Here is a 23,703-nt window from a genome sequence, read left to right on the forward strand (position 1 = left end):
CACTTTAAGTTGATGATTACTTCTATGTGTAGAAATCATTATTTATAATTGAATCACTTGTTTATTTTTCAACAAGTTTTCAGTTATTTTTATATCTTTTTTTCCAAATACTGTAGTTTAAGAAAGACCACTACAAATGAGCAATAATTTGCACTGTTATACAATTTCATAAATCACAAACTGATGACATAGTGCTGTATTTTACGTCTTTATCTCTTTTTTTCAATCAAAAATGCTTTGCTCTGATTAGGGGGTACTTGAACTTAAAAATGTTTTTCACAGGGGGTACATAACTGAAAAAAGGTTGAGAACCACTGACCTAGCTCATAACATCACAATATATATCTGCCTTAGACCAGCTAGAAGGCCTTACTGACAACAACTCGTTATCTGATTGCCTATCATAACTGTCTGTCAAATGTTAAAAACAACAGCTGGAAAGAGCATAATATGACACGAAGATAATTTGAATACTTTTAAATGTTTCCAGGAAAGTAAATACATTTTTTTTTTTTATCTTTAATTATGATCATGATTTCTGGTTATGTTAGGTCAGCAGTGAAGGCCTTGTTGGCCATGACGGCACACCACTGCTCTGCTGTATAACAGTGGTTCTCAAACTTTTTTCAGTGATGTACCCCCTGTGAACATTTTTTTTTTAATTCAAGTACCCCCAAATCAGAGCAAAACATTTTTGGTTGAAAAAAAGAGATAAATAAGTAAAATACAGCACTATGTCATCAGTTTCTGATTTATTATATTGTATAACAGTGCAAAATATTGCTCATTTGTGGTGGTCTTTCTTGAACTATTGGAAAAAAGGTATAAAAAGAACTAAAAACTTGTTGAAAAAAAAAGTGATTCAATTATAAATAAATATTTTTACATATAGAAGTAATCATCAACTTAAAGTGCCCTCTTTAGGGATTGTAATAGAGATCCATCTGGATTCATGAACTTAATTCTAAACATTTCTTCTCAAAAAAAGTCATCATTAACATCAATATTTATGGAACATGTCCACAAAAAATCTAGCTGTCAACACTGAATATTGCATTGTTGCATTTCTTTTCTCAGTTTATGAACTTACATTCATATTTTTTTAAGTATTATTCAATAAATATATTAATAAAGAATTTTTGAATTGTTGCTATTCTTAGAATATTTTAAAAAAATCTCACGTACCCTTTGGCATACCTTCAAGTACCCCCATTTGAGAACCACTGCTATATAGTACATACCGTATTTCCTTGAATTGCCGCAGGGCATGTAGTAGGCGCCTGCCTGGAATTACTGCCGGGTCAAACTCGCTTTCTAAATAATTAGCGCATGCTTAGTATTACCGCCTGGTCAAACTTGTGACGTCACGAGTGACACTTCCCCTGTCGTCATTTTCAAAATGGCGGAGGCTGATTTCAATACCTGTAATTTGAAATCGCATAAAGGGAAGAATATTTAGAGCTATTAAGTAGGACTTAAGGTCCAAGCTTACATCAGACTCAAATTTTTACTGCATACCTTTGGTAAGTGCCGGAATGAGAAGAGGTTTTAAAATAATTGGCGCATGCTTACTTTTACTGCATGCCTTTGGTAAGCGCAGGAGTGAGAAGAGGTTTTAAATTAAATAGCGCCCAGGCGGCAATTCAAGGAAATACGGTATATTGTCCTTGTTGAATAATTATGTATAAAAGTGTATTTAAACATAAGGCCACAAGATGGCGGCTCTTCTCCATATTCACCTTAAGAATACACTTCCATCGGAGCCACACTGTAGCCATTGAATTAAAACCATCAATGTCAATATTTCATGGTTATTAATTTACAAATGGTCCAACCACTTTTGTCAGTTTTGTCCTGTACTGTACTACTTTTTTAAAGGCCAAAAGTTCAGAATGAAGGAATCAAAGGAAAAGACCCAAATCCCCAAGTCGAATACAAATTGCGTTAGTTGTAACAATTTAAAATATACACGCGAGAACTTTTGCTGTTTACCTTCGTACCCAGAGCTGAAGGAGCGCAGGGGACGCCCCCGAGCCTGATCCCAGCCCCCGGGTGGACGTGTCCACAACACCGCCCTCTTCCTTCATCTACCGGCTGAGTCCCGCCGTCTGCCAGCCAGTGGTTGGAAAGCTGAGCAGAGACCGGTCCGGCCGGAGCCGAGAGGAGCTAACATATTATACTTACACCGCTTAGCACGACGCTGTGGCGGTCTGTGGTCCAAGACAACGCCGGAGGGGAAGACAAAGCCATGAGAGTCCGGTTACTGAACCAAGATTGAGCGTTATAGGAGCTCATCTGAGCGGGTTTTCAGAGCGCTTCTCTGTTTGCCATTACGGACACAATGGGCTGCTGCAGCGGGCGGTGCACGCTTATTTTTATTTGCACCTTACAGCTGGTGAGTTACATTTGTGTCTTCTTTTCTATCTTTCACGTACATTGGGAAGCAGTGTCTACCTTTAGAACCTTTCCGTTTAAATTGATGATTTCCTTTACTGGGTTCATTGATGGCGCAAACTTGACAGTAAAAGTTATTCACGCACATATACGTTGTCCTGCTTTTAACTTTCTTTTTAGTTTCTTTCAAGTGGCTTGCTGTTATGAGGACAAATGTGTTGTGTCACAAAGAGTGACGCTTAGGTGTAATGAGTCATCATACAGCAGGATATTCCAATCTAAGCCACTTTATTTATATAGAACAGTGGTTGTCAACCTTTTTTCAGTGAAAATTTTTTTCATTCAAGTACCCCCTAATCAGAGCAAAGCATTTTTGGTTGAAAAAAGAGATAAAGAAGTAAAATACAGCACTATGTCGTCAGTTTCTGATTTATAAATTGTATAACAGTGCAAAATATTGCTCATTTGTAGTGGTTTTTCTTGAAATATTTGGAAAAAAAGATACAAAAAGAACTAAAAACTTGTTGAAAAATAAACGATTAAATCATAAATAAATATTTCTACACATAGAAGTAATCATCAACTTAAAGCGCACGCTTTGGGGATTGTAAAAGAGATCCATCTGGATTACATCCATCCATTTCTACCACTTATTCCCTTTCGGGGTCGCGGGGGGCGCTGGCGCCTATCTCAGCTACAATTGGGCGGAAGGCGGGGTACACCCTGGACAAGTCGCCACCTCATCGCAGGGCCAACACAGATAGACAGACAACATTCACACTCACATTCACACACTAGGGCAAATTTAGTGTTGCCAATCAACCTATCCCCAGGTGCATTGTCTTTGGAGGTGGGAGGAAGCCGGAGTACCTGGAGGGAACCCACGCATTCACGGGGAGAACCTGCAAACTCCACACAGAAAGATCCTCAGCCTGGAATTGTACCCAGGACTGCAGGACCTTCGTATTGTGAGGCAGACGCACTAACCCCTCTTCCACCGTGAAGCCCCATCTGGATTCATGAACTTAATTTTAAACTTAAAGTACAAATGATTGTCACACAGACTCTTGGTGAGGCGCAATTATTCTCTGCATTTGACCCATCACCCTTGATCACCCCCTTGGAGGTGAGGGGAGCAGTGGGCAGCAGCGGTGCCGCGCCCGGGAATCATTTTTGGTGATTTAACGCCCAATTCAACCCTTGATGCTGAGTGCCAAGCAGGAAAGGAATGAGTCCATTTTTATAGTCTTTGGTTTGACTCGGCCGAGGTTTGAACTCACAACCTACCGATCTCAGGGCGGACACTCTAGGCCACTCATTTCTTCACAAAAAAAAGTAATCTTTAACATCAATATTTATGGAACATGTCCACAAATAATCTAGCTGTCAACACTGAATATTGCATTGTTGGAATTTTTTTCACAGTTTATGAACTTACATTCATATTTTGTTGAAGTATTATTCAATAAATATATAAAGGATTTTTGAATTGTTGCTATTTTGAGAATATTTAAAAAAAATCTCACGTACCCCTTGGCATACCTTCAGGGACCTCCAGGGGTACGCGTACCCCCATTTGAGAACCACCGATATAGAACATTTAAACAACAAAAATGTTTAAAAAATGCCGCACAAACATATTAAAAACACGATTCAAATACTGTCCTTGGCTCCACCAATGACTGAATAAAAACTAAAAAAATAAATATAAAAACAACATAAAAATAAATATTAATAAAAAGATTTTTAAAGGGCTGCGATGAGGTGGCGGCTTGTCCAGGGTGTAACCCACCTTCCGCCCGATTGTAGCTGAGATAGGCACCAGCGCCCCACGCTACCCCAAAGGGAATAAGCAGTAGGAAATGGATGGAAGGATGGATTTTAAAGGGTAAAACCAATTGAAATAATAAATTGAAATAACAATTTAAAAATAACAGAGGACCACACAAGCTCAGAGAATAAAAGTGGGTCTTAAAACGAGACTTAAAACACTCCACTGTGAGAGCAGTTGCAACATGGAGGGGCAGAATTTTTCAGAGCTTTTGGTCCAACCACAGAGAAGGCCCTGTCTCCCCTGGTTTTAAGTCTTGTCTTGAGCACCACTAGCTGGAGCTGGCTCTTGGACCTCAGAGCGCCCCCAGGAGTGTAAATTTGGATGTGTCCCGAGATATAATAAGTTGCCAGTCCATGCAAAGTTTTAAAACCAAACAGCAACATTTAAAAACATTTTTATAAAAGAAAACAGGGAGCCGGTGCAAAGTCTCAAGAATTAGGGTTACTGTATTTTTCGGACTATAGGTTGCCGTTTTTTTTTATAGTTTGGCCCGGGGGGTGAGACTTGGCCAAACTATAAATAAAAAATAAATAAATAAATTAATAAAAAAAAAACCAAAACAAAACATATATATATATATATATATATATATATATATATATATATATATTGTTTTTTTTGTTTTTGTTTTGCCTAGTCTCCCCCCCGGCCAACCTATAAAAAAAAAAACTGCGACTTATAGTCTGAAAAATACAGTATATATTCTCGCGCTTCCTGACCCCTGCTAAAAGTTGTGCTGCCGATTAAAATATGCAGTTTAATTGTATTTGTGGTGCTAAATATATCAGATTGCATGTCATTGTGTAAAATTTTAAATTAGTGAATCGTTCAGCTACACAATAAAGATACAGTTTTCGATCATTTCAAGGGATTTTGATTCGTCAGTCTGTGACATTTATTGAACTGGTGCACAGTCACCAGGCTTCCCACTGACTCACTGTTCTTTATGATGATATTAAAGGAGAGACTTTTCAGAAAGCACTCCCTCAAACATTAAGTTTTATTTGCAATAAAAATGTTCTGGGGGCCAATGGGTGGCAGCGGCGGCGGCGATGACCTAGAAGAACGCGGAGTTGGAATATAATTACAACACTTTATGTACATATTTATATACATATTTATATAATATTTACATATTTATATAATATGTAACTACAAGCTCCATTCACAGACAGAGTCCCATTGCGTTTATGAGCAGTCGAGCGATTCAAAAGCCGGGGGCAAAAAAAAAAATGTTTATTTTATTTTTTTCAATTTTTATTTGTGGCGGCCGTAACTCTTTCGTGGCGGGCCGCAGCAAATAAATGAATGTGTGGGAAACCCTGATAGCTGACGAGGAGAAGACACCGTCAAAGTGGAGGGACATAAATAAGAACGCCCAAAGAAGGGCGCACCCTGAAGAGATGGTCAGAAAGTGGTTTGAAGATGGTCTGTAAGACATAATCCATGCACAATTTGGACCAAAGAACCACCGTTATATGTTTATGTAAATGACAAGGAAGTGTTTTAAAATAGAGAGAAAAAAAATCTCCTTAAAGTCAATCAAAGTGCTTCTCTTTTGTCACGAGTAGTATTTTCTTTAACACAATGCATTCTTCCACTGTGTCATGCCACTGAGACACAATACGATTTTCATTAAGACTATACTGTGGTACCTAAACTTTAAGGGGTTATTAGCATTAGCTAGAGATCTACATAACTGTTTTTTCCCCATGGGAATAAAGAAAGTGGGCATGAAGCACAATGCTGAGAAGAAGCTGAATTAAAGAAAGAAATCATCAAACATTTGACCAAAGCAATTTGAATGTCACTGCAGGTCTGCACCATACTGAAGCAGAATGAGACTAATGTCCGTTAAGAATGTTAAAAAAACATCTAAACAGTAGGCCTGCACGATTAATCAACATCAAATCTACAAACCCCGTTTCCATATGAGTTGGGAAATTGTGTTATATGTAAATATAAACGGAATACAATGATTTGCAAATCACTTTCAACCCATATTCATTTGAATATGCCACAAAGACAACATATTTGATGTTAAAACTGATACATTTTTTTTATACAAATAATCATTAACTTTACAATTTGATGCCAGCAACACGTGACAAAGAAGTTGGGAAAGGTGGCAATAAATACTGAAAGAGTTGAGGAATGCTCATCAAACACTTATTTGGAACATCCCACAGGTGTGCAGGCTAACAGGTGGGTGCCATGATTGGGTATAAAAGCAGCTTTCATGAAATGTTAAGTAATTCACAAACAAGGATAGGGCGAGGGTCACCAATTTGTAAGCAAATTGTCGAACAGTTTTAGAACAACATTTCTCAACAAGCTATTGCAAGGAATTTAGTGATTTTACCATCTACGGTCAGTAAAATCATCAAAAGGTTCAGAGAATCTGGAGAAATCACTGCATGTAGGCAATGATATTACGGACCTTTGATCCCTCAGGCGGTACTGCATCAAAAACCGACATCAGTGTGTCAAGGATATCACCACATGGGCTCAGGAACACTTCAGAAAACCACTGTCAGTAACTACACTTGGTCGCTACATCTGTAAGTGCAAGTTAAAGCTCTACTATGCAAAGCGAAAGCCATTTATCAACAACAACCAGGAACGCCGCCGGCTTGGCTGGGCCCGAGCTCATCTAAGAAGTACTGATGCAAAGTGGAAAAGTTTTCTGTGGTCTGACGAGTCCACATTTCAAATTATATTTGTAAACAGTGGACGTGGTGTCCTCCGGAACAAAGAGGAAAATAACAATCCGGATTTTATAGGCGCAAAGTTAAAAAGCCAGCATCTGTGATGGTATGGGGGTATATTAGTGCCCAAGGCATGGGTAACTTACACATCAGTGAAGGCACCATTAATGCTGAATGGTCCACACAGGTTTTGGAGCAACATATGTTGTCATCCAAGCAACGTTTTCATGGACGCCCCAGCTTCTTTCAGCAAAACAATGAATGCCAAGTCACGTGTTACAACAGTGTGGCTTCGTATAAAAATATCTTGTCTTTGTACTGCATTCAACTGTATAAGGGTTGAAAAGGATTTGCAAATCATTGTATTCCGTTTATATTTACATCTAACACAATTTCCCAACTCATATGGAAACGGGCTTCGTACATCAAGGTTTTAAGTAGTGCGAAAACGTAACCGCAAGAAATTGTGGTTTTGTTTTTGAATTAGATTTGAGTGACAAACATGTTTGCCAATCAGAATGGTTGAGTCATGCGTTTCTTTGTCTCTCGTTTTAAACAGGGGGAGAGAGTACATTGCGCTCAGCACCTCAGCATGTTTATTTAACAGTAGCATTAACTGAATGCAGTGAGCCCTCTTTTCAGTCATCCACAATCTTTGTCTCGGTGGGCGGAGAGCGACTCAGCGACATCGCCAGCTTTACACACACAGGACGCACGTACAGAGAGCCTCGCGACTCGCTCATGAATAGTTTTGTAAAGTAACAAACATTAGGAGGAAAAAATATGATTAGAAAGCTAAATGTCCTGTTGTGGGAGTACTTCAGCTTCAAATCAAATGGGCAATATGTGCCTCAACACGGACGAAGGAGTGAGAATGCGGTGATGGCAGCAAACAAAAAGACAACGTCCGACTTTGCTTACAGGCAGGGGTCCATTTTACTTTTTTGTTTGTTTATTTATTTCGGATAACACATTTATTTATCTCCCAATTACAGTACAATGGTAAGCAATTATACAATAATGAGAAATAAAGATTTATATCCTTTTTAAATGGTAACTCAAATTATGATTAGAACGATTGTACTTTATTGATTCCTTCACGAGAGTTCCTTCAGGAATATTAAAGTTACAGTTAAAGTAAAAATTACATTACATTCTTAACACTGTATAGTTTTTATTGATTATTTATTCAGTTTAATGGAGAACTGCACTTTTTTTTATAAAATTTTGCCTATTGTTCACAATCATTATGGAAGACATGAAGATGGATGTACATTATAAATACAAGTCTGCTTACAATAGAGCAGTGGTTCTTAACCTGGGTTCGATCGAAGCCTAGGGGTTCGGTGAGTCGGCCTCAAGGGTTCGGCGGAGGGCAAGACACACCCGACTCATCGTGTAAATACAAACTTCTCCTTATCGGCTTATTATGGATACCCCCAAACAATGTTCCCTCTAATTTTCCATCTGATTTTCAGGAGTGTAATTTGTTGTGAGTTCATGCACTTTGTTCGTTTTGGTTCTTTGAACAATGTGATGTTAACGCACGGTTCATTTTGTGCACCAGTAAAAAAAAAAGAAGCAGATAACTTTGTCTTGAATTTGAAAAAAATAAACATTTTATTTTTCACTAAAGAAGGATGCGGGGAATGCCCATATGAAAGTGGTGGGGTTCGGTACCTCCAACTAGGTTAAGAACCACTGCAATAGAGCCAATGGGAGCTCCACTATTTCGCCCATAATATCTGAAAAATAACAGATTAAATAAGCGCCAACATAACTCTATTTACATTTTGTGACTTGAATATTAACACAGTATTAGTGATCTTGTTATTATAAGCGCTAACGCAGACTAACTGGTTATAGCGGCATGATCATTAGCTTGTGTGGTTATGCTGACATTGTCGCCTGGCGAGCTGCTTTCTCACCTCGGTGCTCGTTTAAGTTTATTACAGATCAGAAATAATGTCACTCATCTTGATAGAGGGATGAGGACAAAATCCGAAAAGTTGGTACACTCTGACAGCCAATTTAGAAATTAGAAATTGGAAATGGCGAAAGACACAAAAAGACGCTTGGTTCTACCCTTTGTTTTCTTTGCAAGGACTATGAGTAATTCTTTATCTAAACGGGAATGTAACACAATTTTATCCGTCGGCATTGAAATGACAGCAGACGTTGGACAGTAAGTGATGTTTTACGATGTTTGTTGGCTCGACGTTTGCAGCGAGTAATAATCAGTGATGTTGAAGAAAAATGCGAAAGTTTGATGCATTTTTTAAATTACTGCGTCACGTATGCTTAAAATTAGAAAAATACGTAAATATTACGTCCTATTATAAATGTGCCTGTTACTACATTACATATATACTTAGATTATGTATATAAAACTATAATGGAGGTGTTACAATGTTTTTTAAAGGCTTTTATAGTCAGAATAGAGCGACTCCTATAGGCTCCATTCTAAGCAGACTTGATCACATTCATTTACTATTTAGAATGCATAAAAAACAAAACCAGGATTGTAAATGATTGGCAATAACAAAATAAAGGAGCAGTTCCCCTTTAGGATATGAAGTAGACAAAAGCTCTGAGTCTGTCTGCACAAAGCCAAATATTTTAAAGTAAATTATTGCATATTGTTCTTATATGTGGCACCTTGAGACAAGAATATATAGATTGACAGTCTGAAACTAACACAGTTTCCTTTACTCGTTATTTTTTCAGTTTTATGCATTTATATGTAAAAAGTATAAACATTGCAAATAGAATCACAATCGCAATTTTGGAGGGAAAAATCGCAATTAGGTATTTATTCAAAATTGTGCTGCCCGACTAAATCGTGGATGAACATGAAAATATAGAAAAGCTGCTGATGGTGTGTTTGTTTGACTGCGGTCCACTCTCGTTACATTACTTCAAAATCTACCATTGTTGTTTATACTATATAATACTGTATTGTTTTTATTCAATATTTATTTCGCCAAAAGTTAGTTTTTGTTTTTAAAGGGCCTGTACATGTAAGAAATGTGCTGGTTTGGAGGGTCAAACACCAATTGATTTCTATTAATTATATGATTGTAGCTGAGATAGGCGCCAGCGCCCCCCGCGACCCCAAAAGGGAATAAGCGGTAGAAAATGGATGGATATAGTGAGAAACAATTTCAGATACAAGTGTTTTGAGTTATAAGAACTCTGTCACAGAACTAATTAAGCATCTAGGATGAGGTATAACAGTATTGTTTTTTTAGAGCCAACCTTGCTAAACCTTGTGCATGTGTGACACAGTTTGTGCCCTTTTAGTTCTGTAAGCATCGGAAAGTCTGTTGGGGTTCGTAAAGATTAGATCGCCCAGCTTATTAAAATGATAGAGACTCACTCCTGGTTAGCTCACGCAAACACCGTCTATGAACCCACCGTTACGGACACACCTGTTCCCCCTCGTACCCTCCACTCAGACTTCAGACCTCATTAGAGAGAAGGACCATTTTTTAAGAGGTTTATAAAGCTGTCAGCGAGCCAAAGTAAAAAGTCCCTGAAGACTGCAGGAAACAGCTTTATTTCCCCCCGGCACTATTTCTGGATGACTTCACTCTTCCTGTCTGCAGAAACGCACACATGTACACTTTCACATTTTTGACGACTTTAAACTACCGTACAAAGAGGGGTTGTGTTAAACCCTACTTACGTGACCTTTCAAAATGTGACAAGGTTTAACATGCATTCGTGTAGCTGTGTGTGTGCTTATATAAGTAGACAAAAGCTCTGAGTCTGTCGGCACAAAGCCCAATATTTTTTAATTTTCCTGAAGGAACCCTGAAGGAATCAATAAAGTACTATCCATCTATCTATCTATCTATCTATCTATCTATCTATCTATATGAATATAAGGGAAGTGAATGGAATTTATATAGCGCTTTTTTCTCTAGAGACTCAAAGCGCGTTACATAGTGAAACCATTTATACATCTTTAAACTGCATTTATACCCGTGTGGGTGGCACTGGGAGCAGGTGAGTATAAGGTGTCTTGCTCAAGGACACAACGGCATTGATTAGGATGGTGCAAAAGAGACCTGGAACCCTCTACTTGCTGGCACTGTCGCTCTACCGAACAAGCCACACATGCAGTGTGGGGCCCACATTAAATGTATGAATGGTCAATAATCAACATTATTCCCAGTCTATTATAGGCAAAAAGTGCCATTAACAAAACAACATAGCCTTACTTCTCAGATATAAAAATAGCCCCCGTGAAACACCGTGTGTGCTAATTATCTTGGCTGAAAGCTTGTATCAAACCTCTTTCGGCATCTTGGCCATCATCTAATTGAATTATGGTTCGCTTTCCTCATCAGCGCAGAGATTCTCTCTCCAGGATGGAAAGCAGCTGATAATGAGGCTGTATTGATCGAAACGCCCCGGTTCCCTCTCCATTCCGCAGCCTAACTATTCCAGACAGCAGGGCTGTCTAGTTGTCAGAACCCCAGAAAGTGGTTATAGTGCTGGCAGGGAACTGGCTTTGCTTGATTGTTCTGTTTGTACTCAAAGGAGCTACTTTAGTCTCAGCGGCTTGGTTGTTACATAAAAATGACCTGGCATGAAAGTGTTTCAATTGGACATTTTGTGAACATCAGCAAGTGGCCGTGATGTTGAATGAGGAGAAATGATGACCCTTGATTAACGAAGGTGCCCTTTGTATTGATCATGTTGGGTCTTCAGAAAAGTCTAGCTATACACTTATGCATACTGGGTTGGGCGATACAGACGATATACAATATAAATGATTAAATGTGGCTAATGATAGAGCTTTTAATACTTTTGTTGTATCATGTTGATATATGTTGATGACACATTCTAACGGTGTCATGAAAATGTGACAGCGTGACTCAAGCAAACACATGTCATGATCCATTGCTCGGGTCGTGGCTTATTTTGTTTTGTATTATTCTTTTGATGTTTTAGTCTAGTTGTGTTCCCCGTGTGCTTGTTAGTATTATTGGTTGCACCTATGTCTTGCACTGCCCCTGCTTTACTCCAATCCACTCTCTCCTTCCTCTTGTGTTTAGTCCAGATGTGTTCAGTTATCTAATTAGACAGTGTATTTAGTTCTCTGTTTGCTGTCTTGAGTTTGTCCGATCGTTGTATATCTTTCCCTCTAGATCCTTAGATTGATTGTTGTCGAATGTCCTTTGTCATGTTGTGTACTTTCGTGTCCAATAAAGATTTAAATAATTTATGACGGCTCAGAGATTCACTACAATAGGGCTCCATAGCACATTGGATTCCAGTTAATTGAAATACCACAACACTGGATTTTGTTCAGAGAAGTTAAATTCAAGAACTTGCACTCAAAGCAAGACTGGCGGTGACTATGACATGCACATTTGGCGCGCATGCGTATTAGGTCGCGTTATGCCGACTGACTGAGGGGCGGAGGGGGTCTTAAACAACCATTGTGTGTGTGTGGACACGGATAAGGTTAGGTGGGATTTACCCTGGATAACTTGTAAACGGGGCTTAAGCCGCGGAGTAGCTAAACGTTTAGTTTGACACACCGAGCAGCAAAGAGGAGCTATTGCTAGCTGCTGTGCTGTGTTGCTAACAGAACTGAACAACATAAACAAATGAGATTAGTGATACAGTTGCTTCAAGGAGAGATACAAGTTATTAAGCGAATTGGTGTAAGTATCAATAAAGCTGGAGTCACTCACTAATAGCCAAATGGAGTTGCTGATCAAAGCATTGCATCACTTGGGAGTCGAGAATTGTTCTATCAGAGGAGGGGAAGCATTTTGGGTACGCACACTCGCAAAATGTGTTGTATTTTAGATGACAAGTGTGCCCAGATTACCCTCTCAGAGGAGAAGAGGGTCTGTGAAAATGCCAGAAGCCCAACAGTCAGGCATACAGGCTCCTCCTCAAGGTTGTTGCAGCCACAGAGGGAAAAACCCAGCTGTCATCGCGACTTCAATTAGCGACTTATGCATTTGAGTAAAGCTTTTTCTTTGTAAAAGGTGGGTAAATGCAGCTTCAGAAGAGTCAATAAGACGAAGGAAATGTAAAATAAAGTTGACAAGGAGAAGGAGTCAATGTTTCTAAGGAGTCAAACTACCCTCAAAGACAGTGTGTGTGTTATCTTGCATCACACTGCCCACTTTTACTCGACTTTTGATGGCATACAATAGCTACAGAAAAAAAACTAACTTTGTAGTGAAGCCTCCAAGAGGGTTCAACATGAGTGCTTCCAGGGAAAGTTTTTCAGCAAGCAGTAGATACTAGCGTTTCTTCTCAAAGGCTAGACATTATCCTTTGGCGGGTTGTCATCTCCCACACATTACAAGAGATTTAGGCTCTTTAGGTCCCTCTACAACGTGCTTCTACTGCTAACTGGTTTGCTCAATAGAATGTTCATAATTCTCGTTGAATATTCATGAGGAATTTTGGATGTCAGTCAACATTTTGTCCCTCCTGCCTTGTCGGTTTGAATTCATGTGTGCTGGCAACCGCGTTCATATATTGCCCAGCCCCTTGATAATGAACTGATATCAGTGCATTAGGCTGCTGTAATTAAGATAAAGCACAGAAGCTGGCAAGTCGCACCATGACAAAACATCCCATGCTTTCAGGCGGAGCACCTAGGGTGTTAGACTTACTGCCGCTATCCAGCCCAAATAGCTAAACTTGATATATTTGGAAATAGTGTGAAATCTGAAGTGGTAAAAGTATGAACCGTTCAATTTGACTGTCATATTCATGTGTGATCATTATAACTAACTGTATTTCCACAGCACAGTCTAGTGGATGTTTGTAGGCAGACCACTGGGAGTAAGAAAGTAATTGGTTCACTCAACTCTGGACTATGATTCATAGCCTTTGAAGAGAAACAATCTGTTTGTACAATTCAACTTTTGGCAGATTGAAGAGGACAGGCCTATCAGATTCATCGAGGCAGTTGAATATGTTGTTTGGGTATGTAAGAAACATCTTACCACACAAAGGCACTTCTTGTACTGAAACACCGGCGGATTGTGTGTATAATTTTTGTGTCCCCAAGTTATATTATTATATTTTTATCCCTTTGTTTATGTTTTCGATTCGGGTTTTACCAAACATTTGTGAATAGGATCGGCCAGTTTGGATCGCGAGTATTTAAAAAAAAAAAGATTTATCGTGAATTCACTATTAACAACATCAACATACTATTTAAATTTGTTTGTTTATTTTATTTCATTACTTAAAATTGTTGGAGCAAAACAAAGTCAATAGGAGATGATAACTAATCAAAAGCAAAAGATACTATCGCCAACTCATTTATATCCTTTGGTTTTTACCCTCAAAGTCCTCCCATGTCCAGGAAATTATTCTCTGTGATTGTAAACATTAACACAAAAAAAAACAACATGTTTTTGTGCAAATGATAATATCGACCGAATCACTCCAGTATCGATTATTATCATTGGTATTGACATGTTTATCCTCATCAATCAGTGATAATGACACTTGATAATGATACTTAAGATACTAAGAAATGCAGTTTATTTGCTGAAATGGAGGTGATTATTATTAGCTCAGGGGAGCGGCTCTACACTGTGTATGGTGATATGCAATTAGATGATAGATGTTTGTCAGGCAAGGGACTAAAAATAAATACAGTCTCAGCCAGAGAGTATCACAGTTTGTGATCGGAAAAAAAAAAAGCACATGTATTTTCACAAAAGTTCATCAATCGGCAAGTCCCTAATTTAATTTGATACTTTTTTTTAGGATGACTTTAAAACTACTAAAGATATTTCCATAAAACATAGCGGATTACTGAAGCATTCACCAAAAAGAAACCATTCCAGGGGTCCAGGTTCTAAAATATATTATTTATATCATAAATTATTTTGTCATATAGCATGTTTAAACATTTTCTGGAATTCCCCTGTTAGTAATGTATGAATTTAGGCATATGCAGACAATGGGTATCAGTTATGATGAATTTGGTGCTCATCCAATTTCCGCCTACCCCCACTCAACTAATGGTTACCAATGAATGGGGCGCTTGGATGGCTGTGGGAAAGTCATCAGCCAAATCTGAAAAAAGCCTCCTGGCCTAGTTTTCCCTCAGTCATGCCACTAAACGTTTCATTACATTTCAGTACAGTGGAACCTCCAAAGTTGTAACAGCATAAATGCAGTGTAATTTTGAACTTAACCCACATTACCTCAAAAAGTATGTATTTTCAAGTTGGACTATCATCATGAGTGCATTATTGTTGCATGTTTTACAAAACGTCTATCCTGAGATCAGATTCCACTGCAGAGAGTTCTGGTTTTCAGGAGATGATAGTGCCACTTGACAACAAAAGTTATCTCATGACGATTTACACATTGAGTTGGTCTAAATCCACGCTATTCTTGCAAGAAAGAAAACCAAATTAACTCCACATGAGCAAATTTTTGGCAATAGACGCAAGAAAAAAAACTCTCTTTTCCGGAAGAACCCTCCAACATAACAATGCTTTGCCACTATTATTAGGAGAATGTGCTGACCCACAAAACTGCAAAGGCTGATAGAATCTTGTTGTGGTCCAATACCTCCCTAACACACCATGTGTTACATGTCTTTTGTTTACACAATGCTTTTAATTCTGTATCTCACACACGTACTGTGGTTTTAAAACACTGATGTAGTCAACCAAGCAAAGCCCCAAATGACACTCAACAATACATGCAATACATTGAAACCTATTTTCAATTCAAGGAAGCCAACCTCTTAAATCTTCCAAAACAAAGCCTTGAAAGCCTCATTGGCTGCATCCTAAAACAAAAGTTCAGCTGTTTACAATTTGTAACGGTGGGAAAGTTGTAACACATTCTGTGTTAAGCCAATAGCATGTATTGAAAAAAACAAAAACATTTCAAGTTTAAAAATACTTGCTCCTTAAATTTTTAGTTGTAGTTGTAGTTGTCCCATGACCTAGAACAGTGGTTCTCAACCTTTTTCCAGTGATGTACCTCCTGTGAACATTTCTTTAATTCAAAGCCCCCTAATCAGAGCAAAGCATTTATGGTTGAAAAAAAAAGAGATAAAGAAGTAAAATACAGCGCTATGTCATCAGTTTCTGATTTATTAAATTGTATAACGGTGCAAAATTTTGCTCATTTGTAGTGGTTGTAAAAATAACTTAAAACTTGTTGAAAAATAAACAAGTGATTCAATTATAAATAAACATTTCTACACATAGAAGTATACAATCAACTTAAAGTGCCCTCTTTAGGGATTGTAATAGAGATCCATCTGAATTCATGAACTTAATTCTAAAAATTTTTTCACAAAATAAGATATCTTTAACATCAAAATTTATGGAACATGTCCACAAAATAATCTAGCTGTCAACACTGAATATTGCATTGTTGCATTTATTTTCACAGTTTATGAATTTACATTCATATTTTGTTGAAGTATTATTCAGTAAATATATTTATAAAGGATTTTTGAATTGTTGCTATTTTTAAAATATTATAAAAAAAATCTCATGTACCCCTTGGCATACCTTTAACTACCCCCAGGGCTACGCGTACCCCCCATTTGAGAACCACTGATCTAGAAGATCGTAGGGGTGTAGCAAAAAATATACAGTACACCAAGTTCTTCCACCACTGTTGGTCTTTGGCGGTAATCAGAGGCTGGTAGAATGGCATGTTTGTCCGTGTTTTGATGTTAACCCTCCAAGTAGGGCTGGGCGATATTGCCTTTTTTTAATAACGCGATATTTTTAGGCCATATCGCGATATACGATATATTTCTCGGTATTTTGCCTTAGCCTTGAATGAACACTGGATACAGATAATCACAGCAGTATGGTGATTCTATGTGTCTACATTAAAACATTCTTGTTCATACTGCATTAATATATGCTACTTTTAAGCTTTCATGCAGAGAACGAAATCACAACTAAGTCAATTTACCAAAACTGTATTTATTCAAGTTATTAGCAGGTTACTTTTCAAATGATGCTACATATTAGCAGTAATGCTACTTTTGGTAGCGACGCTTGTGCACCACACATGACAAATTAAAGTTGTCTATTCGACGTATTCCCGCTTGAAGCCGAGCCACCGCCAGACAATGGACCCGGTGCTGTTTTACGTGGGAATTAATTCTTCCTCCGTTACAAGATTCGCACCTTCTTTCTCTTGCAACAACCCGCTAGCATCACAGCTAACGTTAGCCACGCCGCTACCTCTCTGCTGGGCGAGGGCGTATACGTATGTGACGTGTGTAAGAATGTGCGCCTGCTTGTTTGTGAGAAGGAGACACAGGAAAGAGCGAGGAGAGCCTGTAATGTAATGCCCGGAGCTAAAAACAACTTTTTTTTTTTTGATTGATTGATTGATACTTTTATTGGTAGATTGCAGTTTAAATGATAAATGATAAATGGGTTTTACTTGTATAGCGCTTTTCTACCTTCAAGGTACTCAAAGCGCTTTGACACTACTTCCACATTTACCCATTCACACACACATTCACACACTGATGGAGGGAGCTGCCATGCAAGGCGCCAACCAGAACACATCAGGAGCAAGGGTGAAGTGTCTTGCTCAGGACACAACGGACGTGACGAGGTTGGTACTAGGTGGGAATTGAACCAGGGACGCTCGGGTTGCGCACGGCCACTCTCCCCACTGCGCCACGCCGTCCCTGTACATATTTAGTACATATTCTATACAATTGACCACTAAATGGTAACACCCGAATAAGTTTTTCAACTTGTTTAAGTCGGGGTCCACGTTAATCAATTCATGGTATGAGAACGTCTACTGGAATATTACGATATAGTCATTTTCTATATCGCACAGAGAAAAAAACCTGCGATATATCGCGTATATCGATATATCGCCCAGCCCTACCTCCAAGTCATTCCGGACCGACCTCGTTTTCGCTTTCCTTCCACAGATCCTTGAAGGATATCTAGCGCAACGCTTGGTGTTGATATTGTATTGTGGATAATGCAGCAAAGTTTTTGGTTTTTCACAATTTAAAGAAGATGTTTGTGGGCACCAATGGCTGTAGTCATTTCACTTCTGATGGAATTGGAATTTTAATTTTCCTGAGGGAACTCTCTTGAAGGAATCAATAAAGTACTATCTATCTCTCTATCATTGGTTCCGTGAGCTGTGTATCGGACTCTCAGGAGATGATAGCATTTAGAAGAGGTTGGATGGATGGATACTTTTACTTTAAATACACCGTGCAATAGTATGTCAGCAGTGATGTTTACATTGGAATAGCTGAACTTGTCTTATTTCATCTGGAAACCGTCTTTTCCATTTTTAAAGTGTTAACATAGAGTGCATGTCTTTGTGTGTGCTTTTTGCGCTGTTTATGGGACCCCGACTGTGCCTTTTTGAGTGTGATTTTGACCCAGATGCGTTTGATTGTGAAGTGCGAACATCCTCATCTTCCATAGACAGGTCCTGCCATTATTACACCATTGCTACTAAACAATATTGGTTAACAGTTTTAGGAAATGTGTGTGTGTGTGTGTGTGTCTGTGTCGAAGGTCGCAAGGCAAGGTGACTGCATAATAAATTCACTCACGCTCAAATTCGTGGAGCCCCCCTTCCACCCACACAACCCCCACGTCCCTGATGTGTCATTGTTTAACTTGAGAGTCCAATGCAATCTCGGTGTGTACTGTGAGATGTGAGGCAATGCTTGAATGTTTAATTGATGTTGATGCTCAAGCCCCAACATATAGTAGTGCAAGATGCTCTGCACACCTCTCTATTTGCCCCAGCTCCATTGAGATCCCAGGTTTGAATATGCTTAAATTATTGATTAGGGAGTAATTTATCAGCGTAGCCAGATCCTTTAGACATTCTTGACGGATACAAGTAGAAAGGTAGAGGGGGAAAAATAGGCATGTGGGTTGTTTCGCCCTCTCGCTGTCATTGGTCAATTAGGGGCTTGACCCTTGAGACCTGAGATCCCAGTCTCGTTTAATGTTATCTCCCTCTTTCTTTCCCATGTAAGGGTTGCCAAGGAAACATTACCATACACCAAATACACAGTAGTAATGAAGTTGAAACATGAATTTGTTTCTTCACAACACAAATACTGTAAAGAGGTTTTCTGTAAATAAATGATTACAGGGTTTCCCCGAGATTGCCAAAATACCTGTGACAGTGGGGGCATGGTAGGGGCGTGGTGACCATGACATCATCGTGTTACTTGCTATGATAAAATTTTCTTAAAAAAGATCAAAAAAGGTGTACATTAAAAACTAATCTGGGTTATTATTAATTGGTATTAACATATATTTTTTCATATTATATCGTTTTACTCTATTTTCAATTGTTGCTGATTATTGTACAATGTACTTTGTTGAGAATTTTTCAAATATCTAAAAACTTTGTGATCTTTTTCTTCATTAAAGGGGAACATTATCACAATTTCAAAATGGTTAAAAACAATAAAAATCAGTTCCCAGTGGCTTGTTTTATTTTTTAAAGTTTTTTTTTTTAAATTTTACACCTCCCGGAATATCCCCCAAAAAAGCTTTAAAGTTCTTGATTTTCTCTATTTGCGATGCGACTGTCCATTTCCCTGTGACGTCATACAGGGCTGCCAATGTAAACAACATGGCGGTTACCACAGCAAGATATAGCGACATTAGCTCGGATTCAGACTCGGATTTCAGCGGCTTAAGCGATTCAACAGATTACGCATGTATTGAAACAGATGGTTAGAGTATGGAGGCAGATAGCGAAAACGAAATAGAAGAAGAAATTGAAGCTATTGAGCGAATAGCTATTGACGCTATTCGGCCATAGCATGGGTGTACCTAATGAAGTGGCCCATAGCATGACTGCCTTATTAGCATCGCCGGTAAAATGTGCAGACCAAACGATCAGGACTTTCGCATCTTGTGACACTGGAGCAACTTAAATCCGTCGATTGGTAAGTGTTTGTTTCGCATTAAATGTGGGTATCTAGTTTCAAATGTACATACAGCTAGCGTAAATAGCATGTTAGCATCGATTAGCTGGCAGTCATGCTACGACCAAATATGTCTGATTAGCACATAAGTCCACAACATCAACAAAACTCACCTTTGTGATTTCGTTGACTTAATCGTTGCAAATGCATCTGCAGGTTATCCATACATATCTGTGCCATGTCAGTCTTAGCATCGCCAATAAAATGTGCAAACACTCTGGCAAATTCAATGGGGTTCTGGCGGCAGATTTTTTACCAGTGGTCCAACTTGAATCCCTCCCTGTTAGTGTTGTTACACCCTCCGACAACACATCGACGAGGCATGATGTCTCCAAGGTTCCAAAAAATAGTCGAAAAAACGGAAAATAACAGAGCTGAGACCTGGTGTTTGTAATGTGAAAATGAAAATGGCGGGTGTGTTACCTCGGTGACGTCACGTTCTGATTGCCAAAATTCACCCATTTAGAGTTCGGAAATCAGTTAAAAAAATACATGTTTTTTTCTCCAACATCAAGGTATGCATAGACCTAGACTTAGACTTATTAACACAAACTTTAATGATCTACAAGGTATATTGACCCTTGCATAGGTTTGGTGATAATGTTCCCCTTTTAAAAACGACTATTAACACATTTAGCATCTTTTTCTGGTGGTACTAGAAAATGTACTCATGTTTAGAGACTCTACTTCTGCTGATGCTTCAGTTGGACTTTCTTTCCTTAAAAGCCGCAACTGTCCTCTTAACATTTGCATATTTCGTAGATTGCTGTGCGCAGGTATATCGCGGATATATTAAAGTTACGTCCAGTTCGCAGACATGCCGACTACGTTTCGGAAAGATCTTCCTAAAGACATAAGGTGTATTTCAGTTTGTTAGGATACCTCAGTTTCTAAGTGTCAGGTACAAACATGTGCCATTTTGGAAATTCCACAATTTCCCTTAAATGAATATTCTAGTTTGCTTTCGAAAATCATCTTTGTCTTTGGCAAAACTGTTGAGGTTGAGTCATAAAAACCCCTCAGATCATAGTTGCTTTCATCAAAAGCCGTTCAAATTCACTAAAAAAGGAATTAAACCCTCGTTTTTAACGTGAATGGTGCATACAATATAGCTCAATTGGCTCTTATCTATGTATTGATATAATTTGACTGCTTTTGGCAGTTTTGTAGCTTCGAAGACTGTCGATTTGAAGCACAGATGTAAATGTAATGCAATTGAAGGCTATTTTAAGGTTAAGACCCATTGGCAAAGTTTTTCAATTTGATTGGCTTATCCATTCATCTATTTTCTACCGTTAGTCCCTCTTAGGCTTGCGGGGGGCTGTGCGTATCCCAGCTACACGCGGGCGGAAGGCAATGTACACACTGGACAATTTCGTTAGGTATTCTAATCAAAACGTTATCAGGAGTTCAAGGCTCTTACTTAAATACCACTAAGCCATTAGTATTCTGGTTAGGACAACCTAAACTCAAAAAGGAATTTAACCGTAAAACTTTTCTTTACCTTTAAGCTAGTCTGTCTTTTCACCAAAGTAGAGAAGTACGCCTCTTATCTCAGCTTTTCTTCTTGGCTCAATGTTGTTCTATAAAATGAAATACCTTTCATCCATCCATTTTAAAATAATAATAATAATGGATTAGATTTATATCACGCTTTTCTATTATTAGGTACTTTAAGCGCTCACAGAGAAGTGGGAACCCATCATTAATTCACCTGGTGGTGATAAGCTACATCTGTAGCCACAGCTGCCCTGGGGTAGACTGACGTAAGCGTGGCTGCCAGTTTGCGCCTACCACCACCTATCACTCATTCATCATTCATTCACCAGTGTGAGCAGTACCGGGGGCAAGGGTGAAGTGTCCTGCCCAAGGACACAATGGCAGCGATTTGGATGTCAATAGGCAGGGACCAAACCTGCAACCCTCAGGTTTCTGGCACGGACGCTCTACCCACTACGCCATGCCGGCCCTATTTTCTACCACTTGTCTCTCTCGTGGTCGCGGGGTGGCTTAGCCCATCTCAGCTGCACTCGGGCGGAAGGCAGGGTGCACCCTGGACAAGTTCCCCCACAGATGTCAGATACAAAAAAATCTACCTTTTATGTATATATATATATATATATATATATATATATATATATATATATATATATATATATATATATATATATATATATATATATATATATATATATATATATATATATATACATATATATATATATATATATATATATATTTATATATATATATAAAATTGATTGTTGTGCAATAAGAGTACATTACATGGGTCTCCGCCTCGCTTCCTCCTGTAGTGGTTTAATAGTCTGGGCATGTAGTGGTCCAACATTCCCAGGAATGTGGACTGCTATGGCTTTGGTGTAATCTATGGAAGTATTATTGTAGCAAAAATTATTAGCAAATATGTATCTTAATCTGTGCGTGTGTAATCCAATTTGCATGCATGTGTACTAATTTGTGTCTGTATATCAATCAGAGTGTGTTTACTCAGCTGTGCGTACGTGTGTTTTAAGTTGTCTGTCTGTCCCTAATCAGAAAGAACCCTCGATAGGCTGTCTACTTACACATTATTTTGCGACACTTCCGTGTAAGATTTGATTGCGCGCATCCAGGTTTGTGAACGTGTAATATATATTGTTGCTAAAGCTTTTGTGATATGGCCTGACAATGCTGCAGTCAGACTGATTTGCCACGTAGGCTGCTAACATCTAGGGCAAGGGGTAGGGAACCAATGGCTCTCGAGCCAGATGTGGCTCTTTTGATGACTGCGTCTGGCTCTCAGATAAATGTTAGCTGACATTGCTTAACATAATTCCGCTGGTAATCACAGTGTTAAAAATAATGCTCAAAATATAAAATCTTCTCATGCATTTTAATCTATCCATCCATTTTCTATCTCACCTGTTCAAGAAGTCACATTAATGGTAAGAAGTATTTTATTTATTATTGATTAGCTTCAGAATAACAATGTTATTAAAACAAATTATAGACTTATTATACTATATAATGTTGGTCTTACTTAAAAATGCACACATTTATTTGTCTTCAGTGTTAAAAAATATTATATGGCTCTCACGGAAATACATTTGAAAATATTTGGCTTTCATGGGTCCCTCAGCCAAAAAGGTTCCCGATCACTGATCTAGGGCATATGTTCCGTGTTTTTCTTCTTTGATTTGGCCGTCCACATCTATGGAGGTAAATCAGGCCCTACAGTTGTGTACCTGAAGAAATTTACTTGGAAACTGAAAGTTCAGATTTATGAGTCTTATGCTCCCGATCTTCTCTGAAAGCATAATTTTGGTACCAGGTGGGTATTTGGGTTGAGAACCCGAGTTATTGGAGAAATTTGAGGCCCTGCTGGTCGCAGTAGATTAACACTTAACTATGCAACTTATGTTTTAGGATCCGGTAGGTCACTGACTCACAAACCAACATGACCAAGCAACAAACAGTAAACGAAACATTATTTCTTAACTCGTTTGCCACACTTTTGTAATTAAAAGCAACATTTATGGGTAATGTGCCAAAAAAAGGTATCAATCAATCAATCAATGTTTATTTATATAGCCCTAAATCACTAGTGTCTCAAAGGGCTGCACAAACCCCAACACAAACCACAACGACATCCTCGGTAGAGTCCACATAAGGGCAAGGAAAACTCACCCCAGTGGGACATCGTTGACAGTGACAATGATCATTATGAGAAACCTTGGAGAGGACCACATATGTGGGCAACCCCCCACACCACCTTAGGG

The 23,703-nt window shown here is 38.6% G+C and overlaps 1 protein-coding gene across 3 annotated transcripts in view; it reads left to right on the forward strand.

The window, feature by feature from the left end:
* Nucleotides 1-2,072: 2,072 nt before the first annotated feature.
* nkain4 (sodium/potassium transporting ATPase interacting 4) overlaps nt 2,073-23,703 on the forward strand; it is a 121,295-nt gene continuing 99,664 nt past the window's right edge. For 2 of the 3 annotated variants that reach the window (XM_061904156.1, XM_061904157.1), the window contains exon 1: nt 2,074-2,395. In XM_061904156.1, coding sequence (XP_061760140.1) covers nt 2,342-2,395 — 54 coding nt within the window. In that variant the 5' untranslated portion in view covers nt 2,074-2,341. Of the gene's footprint in view, nt 2,396-23,703 lie in introns of all 3 variants that reach the window. The other variant, XM_061904155.1, reaches the window with a different exon arrangement.

The sequence above is a fragment of the Nerophis ophidion genome, linkage group LG06 (assembly GCF_033978795.1).
Source record: "Nerophis ophidion isolate RoL-2023_Sa linkage group LG06, RoL_Noph_v1.0, whole genome shotgun sequence".
Taxonomy (NCBI): Eukaryota; Metazoa; Chordata; class Actinopteri; order Syngnathiformes; family Syngnathidae; genus Nerophis; species Nerophis ophidion.